The sequence below is a fragment of the Siphateles boraxobius genome, unplaced genomic scaffold (assembly GCF_051911475.1).
Source record: "Siphateles boraxobius isolate OS27281-9 unplaced genomic scaffold, OSU_SipBor_1 35, whole genome shotgun sequence".
Lineage (NCBI taxonomy): Eukaryota > Metazoa > Chordata > Actinopteri > Cypriniformes > Leuciscidae > Siphateles > Siphateles boraxobius.
This window is the reverse complement of record NW_027508975.1, coordinates 397,501-420,000: the sequence shown is the minus strand read 5'-3', so window position 1 is coordinate 420,000 and position 22,500 is coordinate 397,501. Positions and strand designations below refer to the sequence as shown.

The 22,500-nt window shown below is 40.1% G+C and overlaps 1 protein-coding gene across 2 annotated transcripts in view; it reads right to left on the bottom strand.

The window, feature by feature from the left end:
• samd12 (sterile alpha motif domain containing 12) overlaps positions 1–22,500 on the bottom strand; it is a 122,550-nt gene that overhangs the window by 97,543 nt on the left and 2,507 nt on the right. For both annotated transcript variants that reach the window (XM_077195746.1, XM_077195745.1), the window contains exon 2: positions 4,918–5,108. In XM_077195746.1, coding sequence (XP_077051861.1) covers positions 4,918–5,108 — 191 coding nt within the window. The remainder of the gene's footprint in view (positions 1–4,917; positions 5,109–22,500) is intronic.

Below are 22,500 nucleotides of genomic sequence, written 5' to 3'. Positions count from 1 at the left end.
CCAGCAGGGGGCGCTCACCCTGGGGTCAGTGAGGCCAGCAGGGGGCGCTCACCCTGGGGTCAGTGTGGCCAGCAGGGGGCGCTCACCCTGGGGTCAGTGTGGCCAGCAGGGGGCGCTCACCCTGGGGTCAGTGTGGCCAGCAGGGGGGCGCTCACCCTGGGGTCAGTGTGGCCAGCAGGGGGGCGCTCACCCTGGGGTCAGTGTGGCCAGCAGGGGGGCGCTCACCCTGGGGTCAGTGAGGCCAGCAGGGGGCGCTCACCCTTGGGTCAGTGTGGCCAGCAGGGGACGCTCACCCTGGGGTCAGTGTGGCCAGCAGGGGGGCGCTCACCCTGGGGTCAGTGAGGCCAGCAGGGGGGCGCTCACCCTGGGGTCAGTGAGGCCAGCAGGGGGCGCTCACCCTGGGGTCAGTGAGGCCAGCAGGGGGCGCTCACCCTGGGGTCAGTGTGGCCAGCAGGGGGCGCTCACCCTGGGGTCAGTGTGGCCAGCAGGGGGCGCTCACCCTGGGGTCAGTGTGGCCAGCAGGGGGGCGCTCACCCTGGGGTCAGTGTGGCCAGCAGGGGGGCGCTCACCCTGGGGTCAGTGAGGCCAGCAGGGGGCGCTCACCCTGGGGTCAGTGTGGCCAGCAGGGGACGCTCACCCTGGGGTCAGTGTGGCCAGCAGGGGGGCGCTCACCCTGGGGTCAGTGAGGCCAGCAGGGGGGCGCTCACCCTGGGGTCAGTGAGGCCAGGAGGGGGCGCTCACCCTGGGGTCAGTGAGGCCAGCAGGGGGCGCTCACCCTGGGGTCAGTGAGGCCAGCAGGGGGCGCTCACCCTTGGGTCAGTGAGGCCAGCAGGGGGCGCTCACCCTGGGGTCAGTGAGGTCAGTGTGGCCAGCAGGGGGCGCTCACCCTGGGGTCAGTGAGGCCAGCAGGGGGCGCTCACCCTGGGGTCAGTGAGGCCAGCAGGGGGCGCTCACCCTGGGGTCAGTGAGGCCAGCAGGGGGCGCTCACCCTGGGGTCAGTGAGGCCAGCAGGGGGCGCTCACCCTGGGGTCAGCGAGGCCAGCAGGGGGCGCTCACCCTGGGGTCAGCGTGGCCAGCAGGGGGCGCTCACCCTGGGGTCAGCGTGGCCAGCAGGGGGCGCTCACCCTGGGGTCAGCGTGGCCAGCAGGGGGCGCTCACCCTGGGGTCAGCGTGGCCAGCAGGGGGCGCTCACCCTGGGGTCAGCGTGGCCAGCAGGGGGCGCTCACCCTGGGGTCAGTGAGGCCAGCAGGGGGCGCTCACCCTGGGGTCAGTGTGGCCAGCAGGGGGCGCTCACCCTGGGGTCAGTGAGGCCAGCAGGGGGCGCTCACCCTGGGGTCAGTGTGGCCAGCAGGGGGCACTCACCCTGGGGTCAGTGTGGCCAGCAGGGGGGCGCTCACCCTGGGGTCAGTGAGGCCAGCAGGGGGCGCTCACCCTGGGGTCAGTGAGGCCAGCAGGGGGCGCTCACCCTGGGGTCAGTGAGGCCAGCAGGGGGGCGCTCACCCTGGGGTCAGTGAGGCCAGCAGGGGGCGCTCACCCTGGGGTCAGTGAGGCCAGCAGGGGGCGTTCACCCTGGGGTCAGTGAGGCCAGCAGGGGGACGCTCACCCTGGGGTCAGTGTGGCCAGCAGAGGGCGCTCACCCTGGGGTCAGTGAGGCCAGCAGGGGGCGCTCACCCTGGGGTCAGTGAGGCCAGCAGGGGGCGCTCACCCTGGGGTCAGTGAGGCCAGCAGGGGGCGCTCACCCTGGGGTCAGTGAGGCCAGCAGGGGGCGCTCACCCTGGGGTCAGCGTGGCCAGCAGGGGGCGCTCACCCTGGGGTCAGTGTGGCCAGCAGGGGGCGCTCACCCTGGGGTCAGTGTGGCCAGCAGGGGGCGCTCACCCTGGGGTCAGTGAGGCCAGCAGGGGGCGCTCACCCTGGGGTCAGTGTGGCCAGCAGGGGGCGCTCACCCTGGGGTCAGTGTGGCCAGCAGGGGGCGCTCACCCTGGGGTCAGTGTGGCCAGCAGGGGGCGCTCACCCTGGGGTCAGTGTGGCCAGCAGGGGGCGCTCACCCTGGGGTCAGTGAGGCCAGCAGGGGGCGCTCACCCTGGGGTCAGTGTGGTCAGCAGGGGGCGCTCACCCTGGGGTCAGTGAGGCCAGCAGGGGGCGCTCACCCTGGGGTCAGTGTGGTCAGCAGGGGGCGCTCACCCTGGGGTCAGTGACGGGACACTAAACTGTCAAAGAGCACCGAAGTTAAACTGAGGTCCTGATTTTCTGTGGTCATTAAAAATCCCAGGATGTCCTTCGGAAAAGAGCCCGGTGTCCTGGCCCAATTTACCCGAGTGGCCTCTGTCCATCATGGCCTCCTAATCGTCCCTATATACTGATTGACTTCATATACTTCATATACATATTCATATACCGATTGTGTGTGAGTGTGTGTGTGTGTGTGTGTGTGTGTGTGTGTGTGTGTGTGTGTGTGTGTGTGTGTGTGTGTGTTCTGGCACACTATGTCTGCCGTCGCATCATCCAGGTGATGCTGTAAATCGCTGCCGAAAAAAGAGCTATATAAATGTAATGAATTATTATTATTATTATAATTATCATGTGACAGATGCATGACGATATAATAACAATATATGACAGCTATCAGATTCGCTAGACTTGATTTCTGTCTGGAACGCGAATCATGTCACAACTTACTGTACATGAGTCTCAAAGAAACAAACCAAATCCAGCTTTCCTTACAAGAGGCAGACAGAATAAAAACTTCCTTTTCAAATATTCATTCAAATAATAAGCAAAAGTAGCAAGAATTTTCAGAAGACACCGATTAATCAGAGATGAAGTAAATGAAGTGCTTGTTACTAAACTCCTGTGCTCTGGTTTAGATTTAAACATCAAGCATTTTTTTCACCTGTTAACTCTCTCTCCATGTTTTATCAGATATGAACTTTAATGCTGTAATGAATGTTTGGAATATGAACCTGAGGTCGATTTTTGTAAAGGAGACACTCGGCTGATTATTACAGTGTAAAAAAAAAGATACAGAAGTGTAAATGCACTGAACTAAACATATGTTATTTTATACTTCTACTACAGGGCTGTTGAATGCTTGATTCTGATTGGTTGAGAACGTTCTAAGGTGTGCCGTTATTTTCAGGGAAACGCACGGCTAAAGTAGTTCCAGGCAGGTTTGACCGCATTACAGTTCCATATCAGTTCGCTTAGTTAACTGTAATAACGGAAAATAGGATACAATTCATAACAAGACAAAACATGCAGCCCATGCGCTTGATCTGCAGTTTTCGATGTCTAACTTCACAATCAATGGAAACATGCAGTTTAATTTTAATAAACAAAGTATATAGCCCTATATAGTCAATAGAAAATTAAACTGAATAGGCCTATATAAATAAATTGATAGTCCTGCTGCACGGGTTTTCCTAATTATTGCAGATAATAGGCTATAACAAATAAATAATTATTGATAGGCCTATAGCCTACTTGTTAATAGGACTTTGTGTTTCATTTACTACTGTCAATATTAGGAAAAAAACATGAACGAACTAATTAAAATTATTTGAATTGATTAATAAATAATAACATTGAAGAACATGCCTCTCTCTCTCTCTCTAATAACTGCATTAATAACTGCATAAAGCCGGGGACACACTTATTGTAAGGTTATGAATGTAATTTGATACTTTGTTATGATTGATGATGCCCAAACGCGTGTTCAGCGCGTTCAGTCTGTGTTTCAAATCTGCTGGTCGATGGAAACAGAATATTTCAGCCAGTCGTTAAGTGTGTGTCCAGCTTTAGTCTGCTATCAGTGGCTCAAACCTCCGTTACTAACTCGAAAATGGTGTTTTGGAATTAGCAACGGAGGCGTGGGATTAGATGCGCAATAAATTAGTCCTACACACAAGAGCGTTTTAATGACAAAAACTTTACAAACTTCTAGAAATACATCATTTGAACAATGTTTCGATGTGTGGTAACTGTAGTATAAGCGGAATAATTGACTCCAGGCCGTTGAATTATTAGAAAAATAATGAATAACTCCGCTTCGCGTCGTGACCGCATTACCACCTCGGGTGTGCATTATTTTTCTAATAATTCAACGGGCTGTCGTCAATTATTCCTTACAAAATATACATTTCACAAAATAATTTGTCCTCTGAAATTTCCCGATAAAATAGAGCCATACGTCAATTACAAAAAATGAGCTGCTTGAAGTCTTTAAATTACCGTTTCCATAATAAAGCAAATGATATTCACAGGATAAATTGAGTGAAATTGAATGACACCTAATTTATGGTTAGTAATAAATACAGTATATGATAAAAAATGCAATAAAGAAGAAGTGATCCAAGAGTCTGACAGTTAATTTAAGTATGTTAATTTACTAATGCAACAACAATAGTGTGAAATGATGCATTATGGGACGTATCCATTCTGTTTAAATCGTATAAATGTCTGGATTTTTTTTTAAAGAAATTGTTTACATTTTTGAATTTATTAAAATTTAGTTCAATCAAAAAGTGACAGTAAAGACATTTATAATGATACAAAAGATTCTATTTAAAATAAATGCTGTTCTTTTGAACTTTCTATTCATCAAAAAATCCTGAAAAATAAAATGTATCACGGTTTCCACAAAAATAATAATCATAAATGTTTCTTGAGCATCAAATCATCATATTATAGTGATTTCTGAAGGATCATGTGACACTGAAGACTGGAGTAATGATGCTGAAAATTCAGCTTTGATCACAGGAAAAAATTACGCTTTACTATATATTCACATAGAAAACTGCTGATTTACATTGGAATAATATTTCAAATTTTTATTATATTTTTGATCAAATAAACGCCTCTTTGGTGAGCAGCAGCGATCAGAAACATGATAAAATGGAGAGTTTATAGGGATATTCTCACCCGGGACAGCTCGGATTCGGAGACGGAGCGCTGAGGTGGAGATCGGCGCTGGAAACCAGGACTCTGATCCAGAAATCCCAGACTGTCCTCATCCAGTCCATGATCAACACACACTTCCTCCCGCTGTGATGTCACTTCCTCTGAGCACACCTGATGGTCAATCCCATTCTGGGTCAGATTGCAGTGGACAGCTGTGGAAATAACAAACACAAGACCGTTAGTGACCACCAGGTGGAGCTGTGTGTGTGCGTGTGTGTGTGTGTGTGTGTGTGTGTGTGTGTGTGTGTGTGTGTGTGTGTGTGTGTGTGTGTGTGTGTGTGTGTACCAGACACAAGACATGAATTAACAACAGCATGATTGATAATGAAGGTTTTCCTCAGTATAACTTGTTCACAAAGTCCATCATAGTGCGTTTAAACGATGAACATGATCTGATAAACCGGTTTCACACGATCTCTTCAGTTCTTCTGTCTCGGATTGATCTTTTACACTCTTTTATCAGTAAAAGTGTTTCAGCAGAATTGTACAAACGTCCTCCTTCAGCTCGTGTCTTTCTGATGTCGAATCTGCACTGATTTTTTCAAGTAAAGCCAAGAATAACTTTGATATTGTTAGTAATATTTCAACTGGACTGAAGCAGGTTTGGTTTACTTGATCATCCAGAGATCACAAGAAAAAATCATGCGTATCAAATATGATCATCATTCTTTTGAGGAAGGTTTATTTGTTCATCTTTCAATCATCATTGCATTATGTTTTAAAACTACACAGCTTTGATCATAAAACTGAGCATTTAAAGATTATCTTACTAAGATATATTATTGGCAGATATTGATATTTATATGCATTTTATGTCAGTAGTCTGCTATAAAGATCTCATTGATTTACATTAAAAGCACCAAATTTTCATCTTAATGTTCGTTCATCAGCCACATTTATTACATAATATTGTCCAGTTTTGGCCTCCGAATAATATTAATGTGTTTTTTTTCTCTGTGAAATATGATACTGAATATGAAGGGGGAACTTTAAAAAATATATTTTGTCTAAAGTTTTAATCAGGTTAACTGACATTAAGACCAAAACAAACCATAAAAAAACTTTTTTTGTTGTTGTTGTTTGAAATAAAATAAATGATAACTGAAATAAAATAAATAATATGCAAACCTTTAACTTATTTTATTTCAGCTAGTTGCCCAGGCAACATTTCTCATTTTCATTTTAACTTGATGGACTAAAATAACCAAAACTAGAACTGAAATAATTTATAAAAAATATAATGAAATATATATATGAAGAATATTAAAAATGACAAACACAGCAAATTTACTAAAACTTTAAAATTAAAACAGAAAATATACAAAAAAAAAAAAAAAGATTATTTCATTATAATAAATTATTATTATTTTGACTATCATTTCATTATTCAATATTTCATATGCCAGGCTTGTTCATAAACATGTTTCACATCATCCTCTAGATGGCATGAGATGACAAAATCACGACAGACACCACAGCGTTTCTATAATCCTGTCTGATATTAATGAACCATGAACCATAAAGATGATGAACACATAAAATAAAATCATAACCAAGGATTTGATATTTCTCACAGAGAACCAAAGCAGTTGGTTAATGCATAGACATTTTTGTGATTATGTATAATGACATTATTAATAATAATAATAATCTATTAATACTCAGTCTTGAAACAAGAGTAAAACACTGGAAGAGATCATCCGTCCCGTTCTCTGAATCCGAGAGCCAGACGAAGCTCGTTCTGACAGATATTACACACAGATGAAGACACAAATAAATGGGTAGAATAAAACCCAGCGTGGAAACACAGGCTCGTAATGACTAACCCCGGATCTCTAGGAGAACAGTATGAGATTAAACGCTGAGTGGCTGGAACATCATCACTGAAGCTTCATCTACTGTACGCCGGCTGGTTAATGCTTAATAATTCAATCTTTTTCATCCCATTTATTTGCAAACAATAAACACGCAGTTTACAACAGAACATTTAACAACCACATGGCACTCAACCAGAAATTAATATTCTATTATTATGTATTCACCCTCATGTCTTTTTAAAACATGTATGAGTTCTGTGAAACACAAAAGGAGAAGTTTAGCAGAATGTCCAAGCTGCTCTTTTTCTTACAATGAAAGCAAATGACAAACAAATAAATTAAATTCCAGTCTATTATAGGGTTATTATAGTTAAATAAATCTAAAAAACTAAAACCATAAAAAACATTTTTGTTGCTTTAAATAAAAATATTAACTGAAAAAAGTATATATATATATATATATAAACGTATTTAATTTCAGCTACACTGTAAACGTTTCATGATTTTATTATAAAGATTTATAACTTTTGTCAAATTAGATTAACTAATGTTGTTTAGATTACATAATATTTTGAGTTTCTGTTGATTAAACCAATTTATTTCTTTGTATTAATTCAAATTTTTAATTTCAATGAACTCAAAACATAATGCAACCAGAAACAACATTATTTTTTAGGGTAGTTTCCAACATTTCTGATTTTCATTTAGATTAACGATGTACTAAAATAACTAAAACTGAAATAGCAAAAAAATAATAAAAACTATATAGACATAAAAAAAACTTAAATTAAATAATAATAATAATTTTTTATAAAAATAAAAATGCTAAAACTACTATAACTTTAACTGAAAAATAAAAAATAAAAATGGAGTTCAAAAACATTATTAAAAACTGTTACACTTTATTTGAAGGTGTCCGTGCTTATGCATTAAAGAACTGAGTAATAATTAACTACACATGTACTTTTTAGGGTCAGTTGTTGCATGTGATTATGCATAATTTATAGTTATTATTACAGTAACTGCATGTAAAAAGGACAAAGTGTAACCAAAACTAAAATTACACAGATTCGCAGATACAAAGCCATCATATGGATTCAGACAAAAATATAGTCTAATAGTCTTATAACAAGACAGTTAATATAGTGCATAATTCATACTTTAGATTATGCTTTTTGTTCCCCAGCATCTCAGACAATCTGCGAAATCTCTTTCGGAAGAAAAAAAAGCCATGCAGGTTTGTAACAATAAATGATTCAAATGTAAATTTCGGATTGCACTGTAATTGTGATGAGCTGTCGTTGCGTAACAGCTCATCAAACCAAAGCATGACGATCTGACGAACACCATTACTGAGAGAACGACGGATTTGTTTACTGTTATTGTTAACTGAACTGGGAACGCTGGGAATCTTCCAGGACACAGAGCCTCCACGAGAAACAAGCAGTCTTGAAACAAAAAGCAGATTAGCATGCAACGCACGCAGCGTTTCCTTCTCGCAGATTCCCTGCGTTCTCTTTGCCTCTTCCTCGCTCTATCTTTCTCAGGACACACTCAATTACAAGCAGGTTTTCTAACGGCCAGGATATCTCAATCATACATTTAACTGATCCCAGAGACCCTGATGTGTGTGTTTGGAGGGTGTTTAGATGTACTGGGGCTTGAAGGCTTTTTCTGCCTTTCTCTAAATATAGATCAGGACGTTCTTCTCCTCTTCTGAACGACATGCGCACTGAGGGAAGGAGGGAGCGAGAGACTGAGAAAGAGATGCTTCACTGTTCAATCCAGCCATGCTTTCCTCCCACTCATTTAAAGGGCCAGTACATCCCAAAAATAAAAATGCTGTCATTATCACCCTTATGTTGTTATTTTATTCATGTAAAATGAAAGGAGAAATCTGAAGGATATAATTATGTCTGTAAACTGAAAAAAATAAAGCAACTTAAGCAATGTGTGCTATATTGAATGATCCAAGATGGCGCCGCGGATGGCTGCCTCGGTGTGGAGCTCTCCAGCTATTGTGTTGTTTTTGTTCGTTTGTTCTGCGTTTAGTCATTCTTTTCCTATCAGTTTCACCAAAGACGAACTACTGGACATTAGGAAACACACACCAGAGACCTTTTCTACAGTTTTTGATTATTCGGACGTTTTGCTGGACATTCTCGTCGGAGGTGCAGCGTTGTTGTTCAAACACGCGTTCAGACGCAAACGCGGGAAGCGAGCCGGCGCGCTGGTTAAACTCCGCGAGCGCGGCCTGCGCACTGCACTCCCCAGCATTCATCTCGCGAATCTCCGATCCCTTCCTAACAAAACGGATGAACTTCTTCTCCTCACCCACACTAACAAGGATTTTTTAAACTCTGCTGCTTTGTGCTTCACTGAAACCTGGCTGAGTGAAGCCATACCGGACAACGCAATACATCTGCCGGGCTTCCAGCTGTTCCGAGCGGATCGCATCGCGGAGCTAACGGGGAAAACGAGAGGTGGTGGATTGTGTTTCTACATTAACGAAAGTTGGTGTTCAGATGTAACAACACTGAAGAAGATGTGCTCTCCTAATTTAGAGGCACATTTCATAAACTGTAAACCCTTCTACTCGCCTCGGGAATTTTCCTCTTTCATTCTCGTGAGTGTTTACATCCCTCCAGACGCGTGCGTGAGCGCGGCGCTACAACAGCTGGCTGAACAAATATCTGAAACGGAACAAAGGTACCCAGACTCTCTTTTAATCATTCTTGGGGATTTTAACAAAGCAAATCTTTCCCGTGAACTACCAAAATACAGACAGCACGTTACATGTCCCACCAGAGACAGTAATATACTGGACCACTGTTACACCACAATAAGAAATGCGTATCACTCCGTCCCACGGGCAGCTTTGGGGCTCTCTGATCACTGTTTGGTTCATCTCATACCGACCTACAGGCAGAAACTGAAATCAGCTAAACCTGGAATAAGGACTGTGAAAAGATGGACTAATGAAGCAGAGCAGAATCTACAGGCCTGCTTTGATTGCACTGATTGGACTGTTTTTGAAGCTGCTACCAATGATCTGGATGAGCTCACAGATACTGTAACATCATATATAAGTTTCTGTGAGGATACATGCATTCCTACCAGGACATTCTTATCATTCACTAATGATAAACCATGGTTTACTGGGAAACTCAAACACCTTCGTCATGCCAAAGAGGATGCTTACAGAAGTGGGGATAAAATCTTGTATAACCAGGCCAGGAACAGATTGACAAAGGAGATCAGAGTTGCTAAAAGGAACTACTCTGATAAACTGAAAAACCAGTTTTCATCCAACGACCCATCATCAGTCTGGAATGGCCTGAGGAACATTACCAACTACAAGTCACCATCCCCTCGATCTGTGGACAATCAACACCTGGCTGACGATTTAAATTCATTTTACTGCCGGTTTGAAAAGCCCTCATTCACACCACACACCCGGTCTGATCTGCACTTCACACATTCAGCATCACCTCCTGTTCTCCAATTATCACTCCCCCCTCCTGCCATCCAACCTGAGCTTAAGGTCTGTGTGGAGGACGTGAGCCGAGTCTTCAAAAAACAGAAGACTAGGAAAGCCTCAGGCCCAGACGGCATCTCATCTGCTTGTTTAAAAGCCTGCGCTGACCAACTGGCCCCGGTCTTCACGCAGATCTTCAACAGATCATTGGAGCAGTGTGAAGTTCCCTGCTGCTTCAAACGCTCCACTATCATTCCTGTCCCCAAAAAACCCAAAATCACTGGACTTAATGACTACAGACCTGTCGCTCTCACGTCTGTGGTCATGAAGTCGTTTGAAAGACTGGTGCTGGCCCACCTGAAGGACATCACTGGACCCCTGCTGGATCCCTTTCAGTTTGCTTACAGAGCAAACAGGTCTGTGGATGATGCAGTCAACATGGGACTGCATTATATCCTGCAACATCTCGACAGACCAGGGACTTATGCAAGGATCCTCTTTGTGGACTTCAGTTCGGCCTTCAATACCATCATGCCTGGTCTTCTCACAGCCAAACTGACCCAGCTCTCCATACCATCCTCGATCTGTCAGTGGATCACCAGCTTCCTGACGGACCGGCAGCAGCGAGTGAGACTGGGGAAACACACATCCAAGACACTCACCACCAGCACTGGTGCTCCCCAAGGGTGCGTTCTCTCCCCACTGCTCTTCTCCCTGTACACTAATGACTGCACTTCTAAAGACCCCACTGTCAAGCTCCTGAAATTTGCAGACGACACCACTGTCATCGGTCTCATCCGAAATGGTGACGAGTCTGCTTACAGACTGGAGGTTGAACAGCTGGCTGCCTGGTGCAGTTATAACAACCTTGAGCTGAACACGCTCAAAACAGTGGAGATGATCGTGGACTTCAGGAGGAACAGCTCAGCACTCCTCCCACTCACCATCATGAACAGCACTGTGGAAGCAGTGGAGTCATTCAGGTTCCTGGGCACTATCATCTCTCAGGACCTGAAGTGGGACAATCACATTGACTCCACTGTGAAAAAGGCCCAGCAGAGACTGTACTTCCTTCGCCAGCTGAGGAAGTTCAACCTGCCACAGGATCTGCTGATTCAGTTCTACTCAGCCGTCATTGAGTCTGTCTTGTGCGCTTCCATCACTGTCTGGTTTGGTTCAGCTACCAAATCAGACATCAGGAGACTACAACGGACAGTCCGGACTGCGGAGAGGATTATTGGTGCCCCCCTGCCAAACCTCCAGGACCTGTACTCTTCCAGAGTGAGGAAGAGAGCAGGTAAAATCATCACAGACTCCACTCACCCTGGACACCACCTGTTTGAACTGTTACCGTCAAGACGGAGACTCAGATCACTGGCCACAAGAACATCTCGGCACAGGAACAGTTTCTTCCCACAGGCCATTTCCCTCCTGAACAGTTAACACTCCTCCCAAGGCATATGCCTGTAAGTGCAATACTCCCACTGTTTAGTGCAATATCCCACAACTCTGGTGATACTTATATGTAGATTTATTTATTTATAATATTCAAAACACTGTAAATAGGTTCATAATCTGTAAATCTGAAAATGTCTATTCTGACTAAACCCAACTGTGATAGTTTTACTCTCATATATTTATATTTTTATTTTTTATTCTTATAATTTGTAGTATTATGTTTCATGTTGTATTTGTATATGTTCACTGGAAGCCTCAGTACCAAAACAAATTCCTTGTGTGTGCAAGCACACTTGGCAATAAAGCTCTTTCTGATTTCTGATTCTGATTCTGATTGTGCACTATATAGTGTACTCTATGGTTTAAAAGTTTGGGGTCAGTACGATTTTTTACATTTTTTTTTGGTCAAGAAATACAGCAAGGATAAATTACATTGATCAAAAGTGACAGTAAAGACAGTTACAATGTTAAAATTTTTTCAAATAACTCCTGTTCTTTTGAACATTATATTCATCAAAGAATCCTGAAAAAATTTAGTGCAGGATTTACTTTGAAACTTAATTTTAACTCAGAAATTGCTAGTAAAATCGCATAAATAATTACAAAGAAATGTGAAGTTAGCGAAGTAGAAAGACTAATACAGAATTTTCTTGTAAAATGTATTTGCAATTTTGTATTTTTTTTTTCAAGTGCACAGTTTCCACAAAACTATGAATCAGCACAACTGTTTTCAACTGATAATAATCATAAATGTTTCAGAATGAGAAAATTACACTTGGCTATATATTCACATAGAACAGAGTTATTTTAAATAGTAATAATATATCAGAATTTTCCTATTTTTTCTGTATTTTTAATCAAATATATGCAGCCTTGGTGAGCATCTCATATCACCTTACATTGGGAATCGAACCCATCGAACTGAAGAGCTGTTGATGAATAGAAAAATTAAATTTCAGTTTGATCATTTTAATGTTATCATATGGCTTCTAAAAAGTTTTCCCCCCCTTTTTTTTAAACAAAAATTGCCTTTATGATCTGTATGAAAAAGAGCTGCAGCATTAGGGATTTTTCACAAGAAAATAAAAGTGTGGAAGCAGGGCTGATTTACACAGTGAAGCGAACGGCCAGAAAGGCTGAATGAACAGTGAGATTTAACTCAGTAGTGTCTGAACATCACGACTGCAGTGCTGTTCTTCACCATCATGTGAAGTAAGGCTGGATGGCAGGACATTTAAAAGTGGAGTGGTTTGTTTGTGCGCTCAGTGTGTGACCCAGAAACAGAAGTGGAGATAGATGGGAATCAGCTGATTCAGAAAAACAAATGTACGTCATTATTCTGGTGAAGATATAAAGCTGTGAGGGCCGTTCACTTCGAGTGTTGTCCAGCGCTGTGATGCAGGCTGGAAGCAATACTGTAAATATTACAGGAGAAAATAACAACTGTGACCAGAGATGAAGCAAATCCTCTCTGGGAAAAACCGCTTCATAACATTTACCGTTTCATTTGATTACTATTAAACTCAATCGCAAAGCACTTTGGGAAATTGGATTTTTGAATGCATTATTTAACTTTAACTTTAACAAAACGTGCACTGCAAAAAGTTTGGTGTTTTGGTGAAATTGTTCCATGTTTTTGAAAGACGTCGCTTCTGCTCACCCAGGCTGTTGATTTGTAATATTGTAAAATATAATTTCTATTTAAAACAGCTGTTTTTTATGTGAATATATAGTAAAGTGTAATTTATTCCTGTGATCAAAGCTGAATTTTCAGCATCATTACTCCAGTCTTCAGTGTCACATGATCCTTCAGAAATCATTCTGAAACATTTATGATTATTATCAGTTGAAAACAGTCGTGCTGATTCATTTGTTGAAACAGTGCACTTTAAAAAATATTTTTCAAAATTGCAAATACATTTTACAAGCAAATTCAATTGTCTTTCTACTTCACTATTTCACATTGCTTTGTAATTATTTATGCAATTTTACTAGCAATTTCTGAGTTAAAATTAAGTTTCAAAGTAAATCCTGCACATGTATCACATGATCCTTCAGAAATCAGTATAATATGAGGATTTGATGCTCAAGAAACATTTATGATTTATTATGAGTGTTAAAAACAGATTTTTCAGTTTTTCAGATTTTTCCGTGTCAGATTTACCGTGATACGTTTTTTTAGGATTTTTTGATGATTATAAAGTATAATATAATTAAAATACAAAGTGAATATGTAATATAAATGTCTTTACTGTCACTTTAAATCATTTTAATTTTTCCTTGCTGAATAAATGTATTAATTTACTATTAAATAACTCTTGACTGCAAGATCATGAACGGTACTGTACTCAATGAAAGTAAACCTATTTTTATATTTACTTTAACCCCCAGTGACCCACTGTAGAAAACTGTTAAATACAATTAAATACATATTACTAAATGTGTGTTATATATACCAACCCAAACTTTAAAATGTATAAGGCAACAGGTTTGGCAGGGAAATACAGTTTTGAATCATATTTAGCATCTTCCAAGTAAACTTATATTATTGTGTATACATTATGCTCTCAAAAGAGTCACAGTAAATCACAGATAAACATTGCAAATGATTACCAACGTAGCCTGATGAGCTTAACAAGTTGAATTCTTGGCCTTCTATCTCAATGGGGACACTTTTAAAATGGTCAAAATGCATTGCAGGCCTTTAAATAGATCATTTATGCCTTTTAACAAAGTCTAAGCAGGTTTTTAATGTTAAATGTTAATTATTTTCCTCATATTCTCAATTGTTGCGGCTCCTCTCTTCCCAGTCTGTCAGTAACGCTCTGTTTACTTCCTGTCTCTATGAAGCCCCTCCTTCTGAAAGCACACTGTGCTCTGATTGGTCGGTTTAACACACTACTAACTAACTCAACCAGGCCCCGCCCCTTTATTCTGCGTATGAATTATTATAATGAGGAATATTGTGACGTGTTCGTTCCCGGAAGAAACTCAAGACTACAATGGAGGCGTTTCAGGAGTTCAGAAACACTGACACTGATATAGAGAAGAACTGGAGCTTTCTCATGATCAAACAGCAACATTACACACTGAAGAAAGATAAACATTGACCAAAAAAAGCATTATTGGTCCTTATATTAAATACGCATCTCAGATGCATCATGAGGTGTGAAAGTGTAGAGTGTCAGAAAACTGCTACATGTCCTAATTTTATCCTCTTAGCTTGCTGAGAAGAAAGCCAAACTATATTTAATTGTATATTTAACAATAACCATGAAATTGTCCAACTTGGAAAACTCATTGCAGCCTTTTAAATCCAAGATCCACCACAAAACAAGCACATTGTGAAGCCAGTGGCTACTTAACACACTTTTAATTGGCCTCTGAGAGTTTAAATAAATTGATTAATTTGACGACTTGACTACTGGAAGTGTATCTGTAGACAGATCTGAATATGCAGGCCTGTGACGTTGAAACTCGAGAGGAAAGTTCAATAGCGCTAGCTCAGAAACTCTGAAGCTGCAACACTTCGGACTCCTCGTTACACGCTCGCTAAAGCTCTAATTGAGCTCTTTGAAGACCGAGGGAAAGAGAGAGCTAACTGTCCCAAATGTGAGCCAAGAAAAAGCTTCCAATCTTGGCCCCCTTTCCCAATTTCAAGCCATCATCCAAGATAAAGGGATTGTCCCTGCTCTATAAAGTAGGTCACCTTAATTCAGGAAGTGGATACAGATACTGGATCCTGGCCTGATGTGGGTCTCCTCGATTCATTACATCTCCAAACCCAATCTGGATCTCAGGGAACCACTGTTCAAGTGTGAGATTACCTCATCGCATCTAAAGTGATTCAGCATGACATCTTATCAAAAGTTAAGACTGAATAACATTTCCCAAGTATTAAAGAGGACCAATAATGTTTTTTTTCCCATGTTTAACTTTCCTGTATGAGCTTGAAAAAGCTCTGCAAACTCCCTCCAGCGGGAGTTCTTCTCTACAGTATATCAGCGTCAGTGTTTCTGAACTCCTGAAACGCCTCCATTGTAGTCTTGAGTTTCTTCTGGGAACGAACACGTCACAATATTCCTCATTATAATTAGTGATCGACCGATATTGATTTTTTATAACCGATACCGATACAGATTATTTGCATGTGTATGTGCCCGATAACCGATATGCAGAACCGATATTTATTTACTGTTATACTTCTGTTTTTGGCACAATTATTACAACACAAATGAACTGAACAAACCATTTTATTTATAACAATCACTCCCTCCTTGCATACAAAAAAAAACCTTGATATTTATACACAAATAAATAGAGGGGTCTGAGTCTAAAAAATAAAGTGCACTGTTACTAAGTGTCTTTGTTTAAAAATAAAAGCTTTGATGAGGTAAAAAATAAAGCACAAAAACTATTCTAACATATTTGGATATGTGTATTTGTTTTCATAAATGATAAACTAATCAAATTACAATAAAAACATTTATATTATTACATTATATAATTTATATCTAAATTATACATATAATTTATAAGCATCAGCAGCAACAATGTTAACAATAGGCAAAATAAATGTTAAAAGTCTAATGTTTTCATATGGAGAAAATAATTGACGGGAGTCATATCACCTTTGCAGAAATGTAATTCATTTTAAACAGTTTTAGAAGGTTTATGTGCCGTTTAATAGGTTTAAACTAAGAGTGAGGAATAATTCACTGGGTAATATTAATTCACTGCATAATATTAGCTGGAATAGCCTATAACATCAGGAAAGTAACAAACAAAACAGCATATACATCATTGCATTTTCCAACTAGTATGTTATTAATTATTATTAATATTTTTGTCGGTCTAGATCATGAAATGCTTTATGACAAAGTGCTGTTTATCTTTGCATTTACACATAACTATAACTTAGGCTATATGTTACTCAACCGCGATTATAATAAATAATTAATTTCCACAAAGCGGTATATTTAGATGTGTATTAGCGAAATAATTGCTATGTAGTAAATGATAATATAATCTAGGGTGTTTAAACAAGATAATCTTGTCAAAAGTTTCATTCAGTGGCCGTGCTTGAGCATTCCTGATCATCAACCCAGTGAGTGCTCAGCAATATGAACGAACTTTTTTTCGAGACTAATGGTGAGCAAATACAACAGATAGAGAATTAAATTCAGCGCTTTTATTTTCAACATGCACTCATTCATGTCTGTTTTATTTAATTAATCTAAAGTTACGTCTTTATTGGGGCAGGACATGACGGATTACGCTACGTGGCTCAATGAGTTAGTCTCAATGTTTTAGAACCAAGCTGCATAAATAAACTATATCAGGCATTTATGTCTCAAATCTCATTTCTGCATGTCTGTTATGTTAAAAAAAGTTGAATAATTAAAGCAAAGCAAGTCGAACATATATTTTACCTGTGCACAGAGTTGTTATTGACTGATCTCCTCAGACGCGGCTGCAATGGCGGAATTCTCAAAACGGCCACAAGATGGCGCCGTTTATCGGAAAATCCGATATTACAAAACCGATACCCGATTATGGGAAAATGCTTAAATATCGGGAAAAATATCGGTAAACCGATACATCGGTCGATCACTAATTATAATAAATCATATGCAGAATAAAGGGGCAGGGCCTGGTTGAGTTAGTTAGTAGTGTGTTAAACTGGCGGTTATGGTAAGGGGCGGGACATTTCCCAAACACACTCGAAGCCATCGACATATCACAACACACTGATCCAGCTGACCAATCAGAGCACAGTGTGCTTTTCAGGAGGAGGGGCTTCATAGAGACAGGAAGTAAACAGAGCGTTACTGACAGACTGGTAAGAGAGGAGCCGCAACAATAGTGAATATGAGGAAAATAATCAACATTCAAGCAGGAAAAGGTTTTCATAGAGCCCAAAAACAACATTGAGACTTTGTCGAAGCACATAATAGATCTCTTTAATGGTTCTAGGTCTTTGTTTCTCTACAATTCTACTATTCAAAAACTCCAAAGATGTACTCCAAATATATTACTTATTTTAGCAAGTTAAAAAAAAAAGGTAGTGATCCATTTTAAATAGACACAACTTTAAAAATATCCTCAACATTGGCCTACCAATAACTTGCTTAGCAGACAAAACAGAGGCGAAATGCTCGCTGCACATTTGAAACAGTCGAGGTCTTTAGAGAGATTATAAATAGCAAGCTTTGCAAGCTAATATGGACTCAAAGTACTGAGACAGATATAAATATTTAATCAGGAGCAAGAATTTTGAAAGCATTTCAAAATCCTATTTTAGGGAAACAAGGCGTCTGTCCACTAGGACTGTGAACTTTCTGCTCATAAAACTCTCTCAAGATCCATAAAGGAGAACCTGTCATCTTATTTTGTTGTTTATGCCATTGAAAAGAGTCTTAGCTATAATCAGTTATGACCTCCTAACTTTGATATGATATTTGATATGTTGCCTCAGCAAATGTAACCAAGGAAAGTGAAACCCGACACTCCCCATTTCCAGCAAATGCACAAATCACCATACAATACATCAAGTTCAGCAACAGTCAAATCAAGTCAGCTTTATCAGTACAGATTGTTTCAAAGCAGCTTTAAAGGGATAAACTGGAAAATGATGGTCAATGATACAAACAGAATAAACTGAATAATGAAGTTGTTGTTTTCTTTATAGCTGAATACTTTTATTTTAAGTTGACGAAGTTTGCAAAATTGACCCAGTTGTTGAACTGAACTGATTTGAGTTGAATAACAATATCACTAATCAAATTGTTACATCTAGCTTGTTAGCAAAAGATGCACTGATATGAATATTTTGGCCAATACAGATAACCGATAATTCTTTATATTTAAAAGCCGATAACCGATATATTGGCCGATAAATCTGAATCCGATTTTTTATATCATTTTTGAGAGCCTGATTACAAAAACAAAAGTCTCACCATTAAAAGCCCTGCCCCAAGCACACAATTTTGATGTTCTCATTATTATTGTATGTAGCTTATATGACAGACTTGAGCTGAACTGTATTTTCCTTTTTTGAAGTTATTCCAATCATATTTCAGCAGATTCAAAACCATCATGTTGAACAGTGCACATCGGAAGCGTCTCAGCTGAAGGAAATCATACATTATTTATCGGCTTTAACATATCTGCCAAACTTTCTTATTGGGCCGATAACATTGAAAAAGATCATATATCGTCTGATACCCATGCGGTGGCCAATATATCATGCATCCCCAGTCATAACCACATAAACCAAAACTTTGAAAAGTACATTTCAGTTCAGTGTAAGTTATTCATTCAAGGTATCCAATGATTGCAATCTGACTGAAGGTTTGTGACAGGTAATGACATCACATAGATATAAACACTAGATGTCGCCTTGGCTACGGCAGTTCTTTGGAACGTCAATAGAGCCGCCATCTTGAAACAGGGGAACCCCTCATCAGCGTCAATGTAGGAAAAGGTCAAACGGAAATAAAATCACCATAAATCGTCATGAATGCGATTTTCTAGTTGTTTTGGTTCGTTCCAACGGTCAGACATGTATTTATTATAGAGTCCAGAGAAATTTAAAAAAATTTACAAAATTTAACATTCTTGTGAAATGTAATCCCTTGCTGTCTGGTTTTTAGATTTCGTTCGTGTGAACATCCATACGCAGGACAAAAGTCCGGCATCATCCATGAATTCAGCGTTACCCAGCTACTTCCTATGACAAGACCCCTGTTCCAAGATGGCGGCGGTTTTGACGCATGTTTAGAACCCCAAGGCGACATCTAGTGTTTATATCTATGATGACATCAGATGAGTTATAATTGACCTCAACAGTCAGAATAACAATGCTTAGCGTGCATATAAGAAGCTTGTCCTTGAATAAAACTAAACATGTTCAAAATAAACTGACTTGCACCATAAATGAACACTTGCTGACTTCCACTGACAGCTAGTCCAGCGTCTTAGTCTGATAGCAAAGCTCAGTATCAGATCAATCCATCCTTTACTTGGTAATAATAATTCACTAAAGGAGAGCTGATAATGCCAAAGTGCTTCAATTACAGCAAAATAATTAGCAAAAAAGAAATGTAATATGCTTCATTGCTGTGAAGATGACAATGGCAGCCGGCTCCTCTAGCCTCGATTCAGATGAATATTAATCAGAGCTGAAATTAGACAGACTATCTTTATCCCTTCCCTTTGGCATCAGCTAACTCTCTAAAGTAAAAATAGCTGAGGAGTGAATAAATAGACATGCAGAACAATCCATATCGATGATCAGCACACCGACACCTGAGAAAGTCTGAGTCTCAGTATGTGTGAGGTTTCTTTGAAGATTGATTGAGATCGATGCTCTTAAAAATAAAGCTTCCAAAATGGAGGTTTCACAGCGATGCCATTAAAGAAGAAGTCTAGGTTCTCCAAAGAACCTGTCAGTGATCAGATCCTAAAAAGAACCCTTTTTTTCTTAATGTGAAGAAGGTTTTAAAAATCTAAAGAACCTTTTTCCACGATTAAGAAACTTTTGTGCAATGGAAAGATTCTATGGATGTTAAAGGTTTTTCAAGGAAACATCAATGCCAATAAAGAACCTTTATTTTTAAGATTATACATTGTGTATTCCTAAGAAGAAATGTACATAATGTTCCAAGATAAGCAAGTGATTTTAACCCCAGCTTAACACTTCAACTAAGGAATGAGAAACACTGAACACACATTTAACATTGCTCAGGTGTGTTGACTTGGAAAACTCACTGAGGAATGCTTGAACTACATGCAAGTAGTTCAAGCATACAGTTAGTTGATTAACTAACTGTATTTTTTTCTATGTACATTTCTGAAATGCACAATCTGTAAAGCTGCTTTGAAACAATAAGTATTGTGAAAAGCGCTATACAAATACATTTGAATTGAATTGAATTGAACATGCATGCTGAAATCAACACTCATAAAATCAAATCTTCAATGACTGACCGATGAGTGAAAAGTCACCTTAAAAACAAAGTTGATATTTCTTATTTTTAATGCAATATTGCAGTGTTTATTCTAAATGATTTTTCTGTGCACATCGTTTTAAATTGATTTTCCTGGTAGTCTTGAATCAGAATAACTTCCTCTCATTTCTTCTCTGATGACGAGGGCGGGGCAACCTGTCACTCACATGAGATCAGCCAATAGCAAACAACAACCATCCAATCAATTCCCCATGGACAAAATCAAGCCCCGCCCACATTTGTTCTTGTTTAAGAAGTGTTTCACTCGGATAGATGTCACAAAAGGGAAGAAAAGACGAGCACAACTTCTGTTTTCATGAATTTAACATCAGACTTGCCTGATTTGAATATATAAAAAAGAATGATCTTTGAGAGATGCAGGTGAGGAAACTGTTATCAGTAAATAACGTAAAAAAAATCTTTTGAAATAAAGTTTAAAAACCAGGAAAAAGAGCACAATTACAAAGAATTGCACCTTTCAATGGTGTCGAGTTAAACCTCTCAAACTGGCTTTGAAAAATCCTGGTTTCCATAAAGGTCTTAAACCTTTAGAACAAAGTTGCTTCACCAACACTGGTGTATTTCCAATATCTGTCAACCGATTTCAATATCTCAATCACTAAGCATGTAGAATTTTTGTGACATCATAAAATAAACATCTACTAGTAAACTTTTCATACCTATAGAAAACATTTTTCTCACTCATAAACCAACATGTTTTTAGGATCACTTGATGAGTAGAATGTTCAAAAGAACAATTTATTTAAAATATAATTTTTTGTAACAATGTAAAAGTCTTTTCAATCAATTTAATGCATCATTGCTGAGTAAAAGTATTAATCTAACAAACAAAAAAACACGTATTTACCACAAACTTTTCAACGGTAGAGTGTGAATAAAGGTCCGGAATCGGATTAGACTGATTTGTCTTATATAAAGAATAACCCTGCTGAAGAAGCAAAGTACAGTATGTCTGAACTTAAACATAACAAAGAACATGTTTAATCTCTTATTAAAAATTCATACAGCCAACTCAACTGCCCTATTTAAGAAAATATTCCTCAACACCCTCTCAATTGTTCTGATCTAGCTTGCTCTCTTCAGAAGTTGTATCTGTCAGCTGTCACACACTATCTGTCGACATGTTCTCCAGCGTTGCGCACACATATCATCAGTGTGTTTCAGTCATCAGTCTGAGTCCGCCTGGAGAGGATGGGAGTCAGTCTCTCAGCGTTTTGATCTTGAGTCGGTTCAGGAGCTTGAGAATGCAAATGTCTTTGAATGTCTCATGTGACTGTGAGCGATGCGTCACCAGGCCATTCCAACACATATTCCTTTTACACGCTGAAAGCATAACCGGATTTCTCGAGCATTCCTCATTTTATACTCGCCGAACATTTCAACATATCATGCATATTTCTCCTGCTTAAAGTGTCCCTATTATGCCATTTTAAAGGTTTCTAATTTTGTTTTGGAATCTCTTACTAACGGTTTACATGCATCCAAGATCAAAAAACACTAATTTTCTCATAATATTAATTGCAGCATCAGCCCTTTTCTCACAGTATCTAAAACGGTTTGTTCGAACATTCCGTCTCTCTAAACTCCGCCTCTCTGAGAGCTGCTCTGCTCTGATTGGTCAAACGGCCCAGTCTGCTGTGATTGGTCAGAAAGCAAACGCTCATTATCATATCTGAATCTCAGCTCTTGATATACAGTGTTACGAACAGTAACGATGGCGTGGGTTTTACCGTATCAATCTTATCAAAGTGGATTTGCT